The sequence below is a fragment of the Callionymus lyra genome, chromosome 7, assembly GCF_982586985.1.
Source record: "Callionymus lyra chromosome 7, fCalLyr1.hap1.1, whole genome shotgun sequence".
Lineage (NCBI taxonomy): Eukaryota > Metazoa > Chordata > Actinopteri > Syngnathiformes > Callionymidae > Callionymus > Callionymus lyra.
The window spans coordinates 21,962,031-21,976,718 of NC_141824.1; the positions used below are offsets into that span (position 1 = coordinate 21,962,031).

The window sequence follows — 14,688 nt, forward strand, 5'->3', positions numbered from 1 at the left end:
AAAACTTGTTTTATTTTTGTAATCACGAATTTTTCAAGTAATTGTTCTGACTCTTGATGCAGGTGTATAATTATCTGGTCTGGGTTTAGTTGCTTCTGTTGAAGAAGATTGCTGCTGTAATCGTGTTTTATGAGCGAAAAGACTAGACTTGTGAATTTTCTAAAGTGGATAATCTTTTGTGGAGAAACGGCAATTTAAAATATCATGTTGGCGGGCGACAGGATTGTAAGAAAATGTTTTGAAATTTAACCTCAAAGTAAAAAAGTGAAAGCAATTACTTGACACATGATAGAGCTGAAAGACAGGTGTGGGTTGGAAAATGTGAAAATAAACTTGCTGAGAAGGTGATTGTTTGAGGGCCGGAGGCAGCAGGAGGACAAGTGGTGAGAATACCGGCTAAAGAAGGCTGAAATGGAAAGCTATTGGTTTTGGTGCTGGAGGGTTATGCTCTAAATTCAATTTGTCTCAATTGTCTCTCTTTCAATCTGTTGACCCGTCATGTCATCGATCCTTCACTCGGAACAAAGAAGGACTGAAAAGCTCTCAATGAATGTGATTAAGTTGGTTAAATTCTTACCCAAATTTCTCTTTTATTGAACACTGTTATGAAGTCGTAAGGCTGAGTTATTTAGGCAAAACTCTAAAACTAAAATGAACCTGTTTTAAAGGCATCGTAACTAAAAAACCAAATCACTAGTTTACTATTCACATAAAACTGCTGACAAAATGATTACCCTTCCATCCTTCCCCTGTGTGTGAGAGTAGTTTACACCCTGACAACAGTGCAGAGAGAAGTTGCTCAGAGGCACTGTGTAAATCAGGGTAGTTAAAGTATCGCAGCTGTAAACTGTCTAACCAGTGCAGACCCCACCGTCAAATCAGACCTTATAAATGGAAGCTCAATTCCATAACTTTGCTCCCATTTACAAAATATTGATTGTTATTTTTAATTCATAATAAAGTTGGGTTTATCCTAACGGCTTTGCTAAGCATTTTATGACTCAGTAACCGTGTTAAAGTTTCATCATTTTAATAGCATTCTGTCATAGATAATAAGTCCTCTCGATTTTGTTTTTCTCGCCAGAATTCAGCGTGCCTGGCGAGCAAGCGTGTCCGGCAAAGACGGCTGCGGCGAGCAGATCGAGCGCGACTCGAGCGTCCATCTTCGTGACCCGACAATTACGGAGAGCGACCAGGCAGCCCCCGATATCTCGCAGGTAGGAAGCAGACACGAGCCGGCGAGCGGAAAAAAATCGGTGACAGGGTGTCGGCAGTTTAACAAACCAATAAAGTGGATGAGGGAGGAGTGTTTACCTCCACTGTGATCGGGGGGGAGACCACTAGGTATTTGTAGGGCCGGATGCACTGCCAGCTGGCTCGGTGCCCGGGTTGGTAATTGGCAGTTAATTAGGTCAATTTTCAAAGCTGGTTGATTGATTAATGAAGTGGCTCTAAACTTGTCCTCCACCATCTCATCGTCAACCTTCTCACCACACTTGTACCAACTCGAGGGTGGAAATTCAAGTGTTGAAGGGGCACCGGGAGAAAGAGGAGCAGAAAAAAAAGAGGTGGTGATGAGTGTGTTGATATAGTGGACCTGGTTGTGGCACAAAGAAACGCACCAAGTGAACAGTCCTCCTGGTTTTCTAGTCTGTGTTGGCTCCAAGAGTTGTAATCACATCAGTGTGCACAATCTCTCTGCCCACGCAGAGACTGCACAGAAAAATATGATGTCATGTCTGCATAGTCACCGGTTTGTGTGTGTTGGTGTGTGTGTGAGGGGGAGATGCTTTGATATTTCTCTATTTCTAAACAGTGAAGCAAATTCCCTGAGCAAACAGATGGGATGGTGTCATGTTGAGGCAGTGTGCGTGTGCGTGTGCGTGTGTGTGTGTGAGTGTGTTTGCACTTGCTTCGTTTCGCAGAATTTTCTCGCCTGGAAAGAAGAGTTTGTTGTTTTTTTTTAAGCATATAGTGTCTGCGTTATGGGAAAACAAAACTCCAGATTGAAGTTAGAGACATGTCAGAAACACAGGTCCAAAGTGCAACCCAGACATTTGTGGCACTTTAGTAGATTTCCAGCGGCCCTGGTCTTTGATATTGACTGTATTATTCATCCAAAAAATACTAAATAGAACCTTTTTTTTATACAAATAAGCTCTTGTCAAGTGTCTAAATACTGAAAACATTTTCTTCTCTGTCCGTGAAGAAGTTCTTTTTTTTGTGTTAAACAGGATGGAGATAAATGTGGTTTTTATTTTGAACTTCTAAATGAGACATTTGTCCTCCACCCCTTTATCACTTCATCAAATGTCTCCTATCATAAAAATGTTTGGACACCCGTCGTCTAGGTAAAACGAGTGTGAATAAATCTGTTTCAATCTGCAAACAGAGTGAAGCTTTCAGTGTATTTCAGATAGAGGTTAATTAGAGATGATTGTTCTATTCTAAAGATGTGAGTTTATAACCTTGATTTGTACAGATAAACAAAAAGAAAAAGCTAAGAAATACACTTTCCAAATGCTGGATCTTGTGTTAAAGGTGTGTTAAATGTATTCAAACGTATTCCTCAAACAGACGGGCCAGAGAACCATATATTGTATTCTGTTGCATGTTGGTGTGTGCGGGTTCTTCAGGTTTAGGCTCTGAGGATTGTGGTCCTGCCCTTAAGGTAGGAGAGAAGGTTCATGCTCATGCATACTTCATGACTCCGTCTATTGAATGCAGCTTGTATATTGGATGCAGAGTCAGAAGAACGCATACAGTAAGATAAGAAAGACACACTTATTCTTCTGTGTGGTTCTGTGTACAGCCAATACTGAACCTAATGTTCTGTTAACTATAACTGGAAGAACATTTTCTTGTACTCTAAGGGCTTGCACCAACATGCAATTTGAGATCAGCTGATAGTAAATCGATATCCCTCACTCTCATATTGGCATTCCTGCAGGGAAAGATTTGTGGACTTGGTATGATACCAGGTTTAGAGATGTTTGAACATCACCGAAAGGCATTTCTACAAAATCATTAAAAAAACACCCTCAGGGAGCCACAGTGGACACAGTCAGTCTATCCCTGCAGCCGTCCTTCTGTCCATCCTTCCAGGACATTGTAGCACAGATAATCCACTAGTGTGATCTGCATTTCTTTGTATCAGTCTAGTTTATTTTTAGTAAGCCAGGACAGTTTTTCACCGCTCTGTGAGGCTTTGAAATGCTTTCTTCATCATCATATGAGTCATCTGAAGTGGATCCCATGATGAGCTCAAGTGTCCCCCCCCCCCACCCCAGAACGGTTAGACAAGCTTGAGTCAGAGACACAAACTAGTGATCAAAGCTGATTTGAAAATGTTTTAATGGTGTTTGTTATAAGGAATCTTACTGCGAGCCTTGGTACTTAAAGCATCAGCGATGATGTGGTAAAGAGACCTCAGAGTTTGCTAAAGGAGCGATTGAAGAATTAGTGCCAGAGACAAAGCAATGTTTATCAAAGTTCTTGCTAGATTTGGGATCCCTATGTCACCCTCTGACTGTGCCACTCGCTGAAACCCCATTTCTTTCCTGTGGAATAAGTGAAAATGCGTGGTTGTAAGCATTCCTAAACTCCCACTGAAGATCGTTCTTTTATCGTTCTCCGGCACGAGTCTAACAAAGCAAAGTGATGGCTTCATCCAACTTGTCTCATCACCCATTTTCTCCCACCTCTTCCCACACACACACACACACACACACACACACACACACACACACACACACACACACACACACACACACACACACACACACACCTTCAGTTTGAAACACAGACCACTACCCATGTTCTGCAGATGGTTTCTCACTGATGCGGCCACATATTCAATGTTCATTTGACAAAGAGTGTTGATCAGCAAAGAGACCAACGTGACTCCTTTTGAGCATTTTTACTTTAACTCTAAAGATTATTTAGACAGATTAATTTTTCTGTTTCATCAAAGAAGCCACTGAGCCATGAATGTACCTCAGCAGGACACGGTGTCGCATGCAGTAGAACTCAAACTCAAACTAATTTACTTTTTGAAATAGACAGTTAGATCAAGATCAGGACAGACGATGTCTTTTTTCAAATGTTTTTAGAATCTTTACCTGCAAATATATCCTGAGATATATCTAACTGATGAATAGATGTTGTCTTCACTTATTATTTGGATTCTCTGTTGATTTGTTTAATTATCATTATGTGGTTGAAACATATTTTTATACTGGTTAAAATAGATATAAACATTTGTCACCTATTTTATCTGGATTTTCTGGGTCTAGAGTTACACACAAGCTTTTCTCACTTATGCGATGCACAGAAATAGCCATTGATTTTTAAAAGGCCGGCGGGAAGATATCGTGAGATTTATCATGTCTACACTATGAGGTCAAAAGAAATGAGGCGAGAAGATGACTTCTGGAGATAATAAGGGTAAAAGTGAAATTACTGACAATCTACATCGACCTGTGTGTCAGTAAGAACATCCTTTTTTTCCCAGTTGTTACTTTTGAACTAAATACAATGTTGGAATATACTTTTTATGAAGGTCATGTGTATAATACCTTATCAGCATATAATGATTTCATTCAGACTTGAAGAATATGCCAACTTTTATGATGATGTTGATGTAATAGCATATACCATAATATGAAATCCAAAGACTGCATACAGTTTTATTTGTAATTAAAAACATTTAAGTGAAACAAAGGACACAACTTTGGAATACCCATGACAAAAAGAAACATCGATCTAACTTGAAGTAATTTGAGCAGTCAACACTGCACCAGTGTCAGCTTTGGAAGGGGAAATCAATTGCCTCATTAGGGATTTAATACCGTGAAACCAATTCCTTTCTTTTGGAATCTGAAAGCTGAAGCTACCTTTGTCTCTTATATCAGTACCGGCCAGCTCCATCTGCTGTTTGAATTGTGGCTACTGTCTGAAAGCAACGGCAAAAAAACCCCTAAAGAAGTCTACAAACAATCGTGCCTCAGGGTTCAGCTTTTCTTTTATCCTTCCAACATGTTGTTAAGCTACCGTTGTTTAAGCTAAACAGGTACACAGCGACGGAATTGTAAACGTCTCATGCATACATGGTGGTATCACGTGTATGCGCCCGTATAACAAGGTATAAATCCGCTCAAAGATACACCAGCCATCTGCAGCGGCAATAACAATCAGACTCCTAAAGGCGTTATGCTCGACTGTTCTGTCATCCTCCCTGCATAATATTCGGCCGTTTAGTTTCTCCAAACTACATCTTTGCTACTGTTTCATCTCTAGTTTATTACTCTTCCTATACATTCTCTCACCCTCATCTAGAGTCCATCGTACACAGATCTTGGCTCAGTTCTTATAGCCAGTGTGTCTACCATAATGAGATCCCTGGAGGCTAGAGACATAACGTAAAGACTAGAGAAGAGCAGGAGAAAAGGAGGCGTAGAGTCAGTGGTATAGCTATTCTCTCAGCACCTGTAATGGCCAACCCCCTGCCTTCTTCCAACTTGAGCCTCTTACTATGATATATGTGCTTTGCATAAGCCAACATTAATATGGGTTATAAAGATCAGAGGTAGGATAATGCACCTCTGACAGGGACCCTGCTGTGCCTACAGATGGAACCCTACAGCGCTCTTTGGAGAGATAAAGCCAAGAGGTTTGAACCAAAGTTTCAATGGAATATTAAGAGCTTCAGGGCAAATGGGATGCAGAAACAAACTTTATTTGGTGTACAGAGTGAACCCTTTCATATCATGCCTCTTTAAGGTACACAGTACCTGCTTAGCTAAGGCCTCAGGTATTTGAATAGTCATCTATTATGTAATTGGTTATGATTCACGTTGTTCTTGCGAGGGAGGTAGAATTGGTGAGCACCATGTTAGAAAAATTGGTTCATGGTTGGTCAGGCACTGACTCCTTAATGTCAGTTTTACAAGTATATAAACCCAAAAGGGAAGCTTATTTAATTGGCTACTGGATCATAGCTCAACAGCGTTCTTCACACACACATGCACACACACATGCACAAACACACGCGCATGGTCTCGGGTAAAAATGTAAAAGACGATTTAAATGATTTTATTAGACTGATGTCCTTACCTTTATGTCAGTTATAGATATCATACTATCTGTTCTCTTTGACAATATGATATGAAGATGTTAAAAAATAAATAATAATAATAATAATAATAATCTCTCCAAAAGTCTGTATTGAATTGTTATGATATTTAGTGGGATGTTGGTCTACATCCTCTAGATCTATGACAGTATTGGAATGTCGATAAATATTGATTTACAGCCTTATAAACATGTCATATTTGACATTGACATAAGAGTCATAGCTTAAATATTGTGTTTTAATTGTCAATTTATCAAAAATTTATATTCAAAATCTTTAACCTCAACCAAACTTAATGATCTGAGACCTTTCTATTGGCTGAAAATGTAAATCTAAATTTGTTTTAAACAATCACTAGATATAGAAAAAAAAGAACGAATGATAAATATTTTTAAAGGATTAGCAAAAGTGGATTTTAAACGGTATAGAGTAAGACTGTTATATTAAAGGATTACAAGTAAGATGCAGCTGATTCAATGCTCTTAATTTGAAAGCCGAACGATTATTTCCTCCTACTGAGGGGAAGTTACCGTAAAGTTTAGCGAGGACTCTACAGATTTAAATTTGGTTCAAAAATGAAGAATCCCGAGCGATAGTTAGCTTGACAGCAGAATGATGTCAGCGCTGTATTTCTATTAAAATGTTAAGTTACGATGACTCGATCACAAGAAAGACCCGCCCTATGTTGCTTCTGATTGGTTGATATTGCGTGGTGCATTCTGTGATTGGCTAGATTTACGCAAAAAGGACTAGAGTTTATTATCATGAAAATATATAAATTGATTGTTAAATTGGTCAATATAAGCATGAGAAAAACAGAGAATATTTTATTTAAGGCCAAAAACTTATTTTTGAAATATTCTTTTGTATTTTTCTTAGTCATATCTCTTTTTTATATGATTGAAATTAAAACCATTTATGGTCTTAATTTTATCTGTAAATAAAGTCCATACGGCTTTCCTTCGCCACACGAACCTCCGCTACTTTGTTGTAAAAGTCCACCTTATTTCTTTTAGTTTTAAAAGTCTCTCGCCTCAATGGAGATGTGATGTAGTTTGATGAGTCTCGTTTTTGTGTGCCTCAAACTTTGCCTTTTCACTGCAGTTGTATTTCTGATCAGCGAAACTAAATAAGACCCTTACATTAAACATTAAACTCTAATGGTTAAAGACATCAACCAGACTGTGGAAAACCAAGGCAAATAAACGTATCTGTGAGCATTATATTGCATCAATTGCATGTATCAACACAGTTTTTGATGGATTGAGCATTGAGAGGTGAGGCACTGCCTCACCTGCCTACCCTGACCGCACATCCCTGGTGATGAAGTTTGAAGTCAATGTTGGGGAGACCAGATGGTTTGGACGGGTGGAGATGAGACACAGTGTCCAACGAAAAATTGTGGAGATTGTGGTTCCAGACCGAGTAGTGCAGTATGCATTTATATTGTTATTTTCTAAATAAAAGGTAATATTGTAATGGATGTACTGATTTAGCATGTGAAACATGTATTATCAATGAAATGCCAAACCCCTGTGAAAGGCAGCTTAGCTGTGTCAGTGGCAGCAGGATCGTAGCTCTAGTCGCTTGTGAGGAATAGTTATATTTAGCTCCTTATCTCCCAGACGGCCCTCTGAGCACACAGTTGCCTGATACAACAGCCTATTCTAGTCAGAGGCATTTGTCAATCTGGTCTAGACATGACAGAAAATGTGTATTTTTATTTGTTACACTGTACATATGCATATTTGTTTTATCAGGGGTTAAAACTAAAAAAAAAAAAAAATTGGAAATGTGGAGACCTGCACTTAAAGATACATAATTGTTCTTTTTTTTCTGATTGATTTATCTTAAAAATTAGTGGAGATTACACATTTAAAAGTGTTTTTTTTTTTTATCCCTGTGACGCCCTCTTGGCTTCGTGCTTGTGACGAGCGAAACATTGATTCACCTATAGATCCTGCCTCTATGCAGCAAGATCTAAATACAAAATGAATTCTTCTCCCGGTCGCACGCAACGTACATGCATCACTCAAGGTTGCATCATTTCATCCGCAGCAGCTGCCATACTCGACCATTTTAAATCATTTATAGAATTAGAGAACTGTATTTACTTTTTAAATTCTGTGTTCTCCATGTTTTTCTCCTCCCAGGGCATTTTATTTTCTGTTAAAGACTTGGTTTTGAAGACCTTTGTTGCAGATTATTTCAACATGTTTGCACTCATGCATCCACATGTGAAAGGAGGCTCTGCTGCTGTTGGGTGTGAGTGACTCTCATCTTTAATGCATGCTCACCAGTGAGAGCTGAACTAACACCCTTTCAGCTGAAGGATTTCCTGCTGGTTAGGTGCTTGGATTGCTGCTAGACTCACTAAGCACAGTTCCCTTGTAATTTCCTGGATGTAATCCTTCTTTTTTATCAATTTACTGCCGACACCAACTATGCATCCGTTTATATGCAGTAACCGGATGAAAGATTTAAAAATAATCTCTCCTTAATATTAATTTAATTGCTTTGAATGCATTAAAAATGTTATGAAAATTGCCTATTTACAAGATATAAAACCTTTGTTGACGTCAATATCAATAAATAAAAAGCATCTTTTCTGATGTTAAGCGTAAAGTCTCCGCACAAGCCCATAATGAAGATTTAAGTTGTTTTTTTAAATTAGTATTCCATTCACTAGGAATGGAATACAATATGTTACTGCAGCCCACTCAGATGGATAATTAAGAGATGTAGAATTGAGAAATAATAATATTAATAAAGTTTAAATATTCATTAAAGAGATGATTCACTCAAATTTCACCCATTTTCTACTCGCCCTCTTGTCGACTATATAGGGAATATTTTCGGATAATCGGTTCCTTTTTATAGTTTCTGAATAAGAAAATTGTGTGTCCATTTTAATGTAGGACTGGAGCTTCTTCGAAGACGCACGTAGAAACATCCAAATATCTCTGTACTGTCAGGTCCCTTGAAGTAACTATACAACAAGGAAAAATACTAGTAAAAAATAATGTCTGATACGACACCTGAGGGAAAGAAGCTGCTCCTCAGTAAGATTCTACTCTGGATTCTCCGCAACCTCTCCCCAGAAGTAAGATGGATAGGTTGGTGATAAATATTGATTTTCGTTTTTATTTATTTGTAATCTGATTTTAACAAAGAGTGGAGACATACGATCATAAACCTTACAGGCATTTTTAATCCATCTGGTTGAATCCCTGGTAGATTTCCAATTAAATTAACTAAATTGGAATTGATGATCTTTGGGCACATATGGATTTATTTCATTTATTTATTTAAAAACAACCAAAAAAAAAAAAAAATGTAATTGACTGTTAAAAAAAATGAAGTCAATGGTGAGGGTTATTTAATGGGTTCTCACACTGCCGGTACAGCCTGTATTTCATTACAGATAGAAATAATGTAATCTGTGTGTACCAAATGGTATGTATTGTATTAAAATGGAGGCAGTGTGTGGGCAAGTCTCCATCTTGAATATCTGCAGCCCCCTTCAGACTAAAATGACCCCAATTTCTTTCCAAGTTTTTGCACTTTCTTAATTACTATACTTTACAAGCTTTCACTTTTCTCTAGTATTGCAACTTGATGGATGTTATGTGTAGCCAAAGACATTTAGAAAACCCATATAGATTCACTCAAAATCAATTGTGTTAAACACACTCCCATCTAATTTAGACAGCTGGAATATAACTATTGCTGAGAAAAATCATTACTTTTACCAGTCTTTAAACCCTATCTTTGTCTGAACCTTTGACTCTCATTCAATCTGCCCCTCAGTCTGTAAGGAAAACCTTTGTTCCACTCTGATAGCCAGAGGTCATCCTGTTTCCTCTTATATAATAGAATTTTGGTTTATTTGAAGTAAATATAGAAGGAAAAAAAAGAGTGTGAGAATTATTTCCTACTTTTCACTTAACACACACTCTGATAGTATTGTTGCTTTTGTCCACCTGTGCTTCTGGACAACCAACAAAACCATTATACAATCACAAAGGTTGTCAAATACAAAATGGTTATAATCATTACAAAATATCCTTAATATCATGTTATATGCAATTAAATAAAAAATAAAAATCAGAAAATGATTCCTTTGCAATATTCTAATTTAATCTCTATTATACATTAAAACATACAAAATACAGACATTGGCCTAGCAGCTCATTTCCATCCAAATAGTTTCTACCCTGAGTTAAATTTCCCTAGATCTATTTTATTTTTAGTAATTTGCCACGCAAACATTACCTCACTCTTTGTTCAGGACATTTCTTCAGCTTGACAATTTAATCAAAACCCTTTACCGGTTGCTTTTTACCCACGATCAGAAAAACACAAGTATTTGCTCGCATTATATTCCGACCTAATTGAGATTCTGCTCGAGCTCCATCTCTGCACACATGGCTTTTATCAGTGGACTTTTATCTCCTCGCTAGTCAACCTTCATCTTCAAACCTCGACCCAGCAGTCAGATATCAGCGCCTGCCCTCGGCCTGTCGGTGTCCAGGTGCTGGTCCAGCCCCCCTAGCACAACTGCCAACATGACCATATTCAGGATATAAATTGTGTGACAAATATTGTTTGCTCTGAAGGCCTTTTGTGTTTTGTAAAAGTAGTACGAGATCGACCTTGCTCATGGAGATGGTATCAGTTTATCTCTTAGATCTTTCCTGTGCACTCTACTGGTGTGTGGGCTGCATTTAATTAGTTCTGGTCAATTTTCCCACCAGCCCCTGCTTTTGGTAATGGTTTTTATGTCACATTTTCGTAGTTATATTTTATTAATCATGCTTTAAATGTTGCCTTTTTGTAGCTTTTTGTAAGAGAAAACATGCACACATGCCACATTAAGTACAGCGGTGGGAAATAAACTGGCTTCTAAATAAAGGTGTGCAATATTACGGTTGTTTAAAATATGTATAACGGGTCGCGTTCCCAAGGACGTGCCATATTGCACACATTTATCGTGTATGTGTGTTCAAATATTTGCTGACCTAAGCGTGTGGCCTTTAGCCAGCTTTGCTTACGAACCCCTATTAGTGCTCTGAATATATAAGAAGATGACGATAAGGGTCATTTTTCCCCCTTTTTAATCATGACCACCTTTGCAATTTCATCTGTTATAAATGGCTTTTATCTGTAAGTTTTTTATCTCACACCTCAAATACTGAAGGGAAATCCTGATGAGAATTTAAATCTATAAATCTATAAAAATGAACTGAATTCTTTGTCGTATTAATGGCAAAAGTATTCATAGACTTACCGTTTTTTTTAAATATGTAAAAAATCCCCTCTCCAGATGAACATCAGAAATTCACATACACACTGGAGGAAACTAGTTTCCCGACTAAAAGCTTTGAAGAAGGTTCCTCCGAATTGTGAAGGATCCATTTGAAGCGGAGAAGTGAAGAAACGAGATGAAATGACACAAAGGAAAGAACATTTTAACGCCTCCTGAGTCCCTTCCATCTGCAGCCCCGGTCGGAGACATTGTGAAAGAACATCAGTAAGAGTGTGAAAGGATGAGAGGGTAAAAGCCTTCTAGATTCAGATGGGAGCATGAATAGTATCAGCCAGCTGTGAGAAGAAGCATTTTTCATCAATTGTTCTGCAGAATATGGTCTGCGGCTGAAATGAGACCCATCGACTTGACACCAGATACATGAGGTTAGATTGACTTTATGTTCGGGTCTTGGTGGAATAATTTTAAAGCATGTCACTTCTCCTTTGCAGACTCTGACATCTCTCTTTGATTGTAATACTTCTTTTTGTTCCTGTTCTTATTCTGTTTTTTTTTAAGCTCATATCTCCTTATCTCACCTCCTATCATTTTTCTTTTTTTTACCTAAAGCTGTTACCTGGGAAACAGCAGAGGCAACGAGCTATATTTTGTTAAGTCTCTACACCAACCCTCCCATCGAGTACAATTACTTCAATTGTGTTTTCTATTTGATGTTGGATTTATTTCAACTAAAAACAAAACAAAAAACGAGTCAATTTAATTAACGATCTTCCTGAAGGTGACAGTAACAACACTTTTACTTGTGGTGTAAATGTGTGCGTGACAAGTGCTGATTACACACTCCAAGCAAAGCATTGCATCACCAATAACACTCTGGTCATTAATTATTATTATATTTCACTTCAGTAAAAAAAAAACACTGCAATGCAGGTTAGACCACGCAAACTGGCATTTCGGTTTGACATTTTCATTTGTGTGTATGATTGTCCGTGTTATTTCCTACGTACTTCGGCTGTCGATGTTTTTCCAGTCTATGGGGCACGGGTGTAAAAAGGCCGGTGCTGCAGTGTTCACTGTGAGCAACAGTGTGGTTTGTGTTTTTGTACAAACGATGAGAGAGCGCCGAGGGCTTTCTCTGCTCATGTGTTCTCCCACCTCAGTCTAGAAACACTTTTTTTTTTCCCACTGCAACACAAGCTCCATTTATCACTTCTTTTTCTTAATTTGATGGGATTGTAGAAATTATCACGACCTATAACGCCTCCCTTTTACCGCTGCGATCGCTGGCATTTTGACCCTTGTCATATCTAGTCTTCATTACTGCCTGCATTCCAGCTGCATGACTAATGGCTTCATATTAAATTGATCGCAATCTAGTGTGTGGCTATAATTGTGTGTGCCTATTTCTGTTCCCACACACATCTACATTTATTAAAAACCTTTATCTTAAATTGCTGTTATTTTCTATTGAGAATTAAAAAAGCCGTAGGCAGCTCATATATCCACCATATGTTGCAGCTATAGAAGAGACTCAATTCCCGGCACAAGGAAAGGATCTGAGTAAAGGTAAAGTAAAAAAGAAATGAAGAAAACATTAATGAGGAAGGATGTTGAAAAAAAAATAAACATAAGTTAAACATTTTTGAGTTCTTCCAATTATGCTATTTAATGTGTTGAATATCATTAGTTTTCCAGAAATTTGGAAGTATTTTAATTTACAGAGGGTTTTGTGCCTCCCTTAAATCATCTAAATCTGTTACTTAGCCTGTTTAGTCAAAACAATTTAAATTCTAAATTTAGTCAAAATACGGATGTATTACAATTTCCATTAGGTTTTTTTCCCCCTTGACCTGAACATACCTTTTGTATAGAAGCTGTTTGTCTCAGACATATTTAACATTTGTTTGATTATCTTTTGATGTGAACTTTTAAAAAGGGAAAGAAGTTATAGGCATCAATAATGGACATCGCTCAATTGTGTGCTTGACCATTCATGATCGTATAATGGGTCAGACGTGGCCTGCAGGCCTTGAGTTTGATGTGAATTAACTATAGTAAAATCCCGTATGAAGTACTTGCCCAGAGGCAGACATGGACACATGTGATTAGGTCAGACAGCCACAAGAAATACTAAATGAATCCAATTACATAGAACATTTGCTTGACATTGACCCTTTAACCTTAAAAAAAAAGCGTATGATATTAATTTCTATGGACAATTATTCTTAGAAATACAAAAACACTTGATGTATAACGACTTGTTTTATTTAGTTGCTTGTCAAAGCACTGGAACACAAACAAGATTTGTTGACATATTCCTCTTGTGGATTAAAATGATTCCAACCAACTCAACGGAGTTATTATTGAGCAACAGAACAATATTCATTCACCAGTGATAATCACTGGATTCTTTCAATGGTGGATCTTGTTGGAGATTCAATTTAATTCTTTGAAGAGGAGCCAATTTTGCTGCGATGACATCGAGCATGTTTGTGGCAGGGATATTATTCCTGACAGAGATAGAGCCCAGTTGAAGACGGCATTAGTGCCAGTCGTTTTAATAAAGGGAGGTCTAAAGTTGAGAGGCTGGATCACAGTAGCTCATTTCCAAGAAATAATATCCATAAAAATACTTGGGAAATGTATATTTTTAATTTAACAGTTAGATGAAGAGATGACCAACTTAATTTAATTCATTGGAGATATTAACAGGCATATTTTATTCTCACATTAATTCAGTTTGATGAGCCTACAATATGATCAAATCAGAGCTTTCACACCGTCTGTTAAAACTTGATCCACATTTAAACATGTATGACGTACTTTCCAACCGCAGGGATTTTTATTCAATTTACAATATGATCTTTTGGGATTTGCATGAATCCTTGCGAGTCTATTATTCATCAACAGGCAGAAATTCTGTAATATTACATTTTAATGAACATTTATCACTAATTATGCAATCAACCGAGTGTGTCATATTTTGCATGGTTATGAAGTATGAATACATTTACACCAAATTACTGTCTTTTGTTGCCGCATCAGATAGGCCTGGAAACAAATTATTAAAATGAACATCTGCAGTCACACTGGGCTTTGAATCCCTGTAATGAATATCGTCCTAATCCTTGCAGACGTTCAGTGATTTCAGTGAGTAATTGAAAGCTTATATGGCAGTTTTGCATTGACATTCGCCTTGAAGACACTTTTTAAACTCTCTTTATATTCATGGTGCAAAGAAATATTGAATATGCACATGGATGAGAAAAAAATATTTTTTATTTAG

General features: G+C 37.5%; 1 protein-coding gene across 1 annotated transcript in view; it reads left to right on the forward strand.

The window, feature by feature from the left end:
- Positions 1-14,688, forward strand: part of schip1 (schwannomin interacting protein 1) — a 189,783-nt gene that overhangs the window by 9,154 nt on the left and 165,941 nt on the right. The window contains exon 4 of the mRNA XM_087796382.1: positions 1,085-1,217. Within this exon, the coding sequence (XP_087652508.1) occupies positions 1,085-1,217 (133 nt within the window). The remainder of the gene's footprint in view (positions 1-1,084; positions 1,218-14,688) is intronic.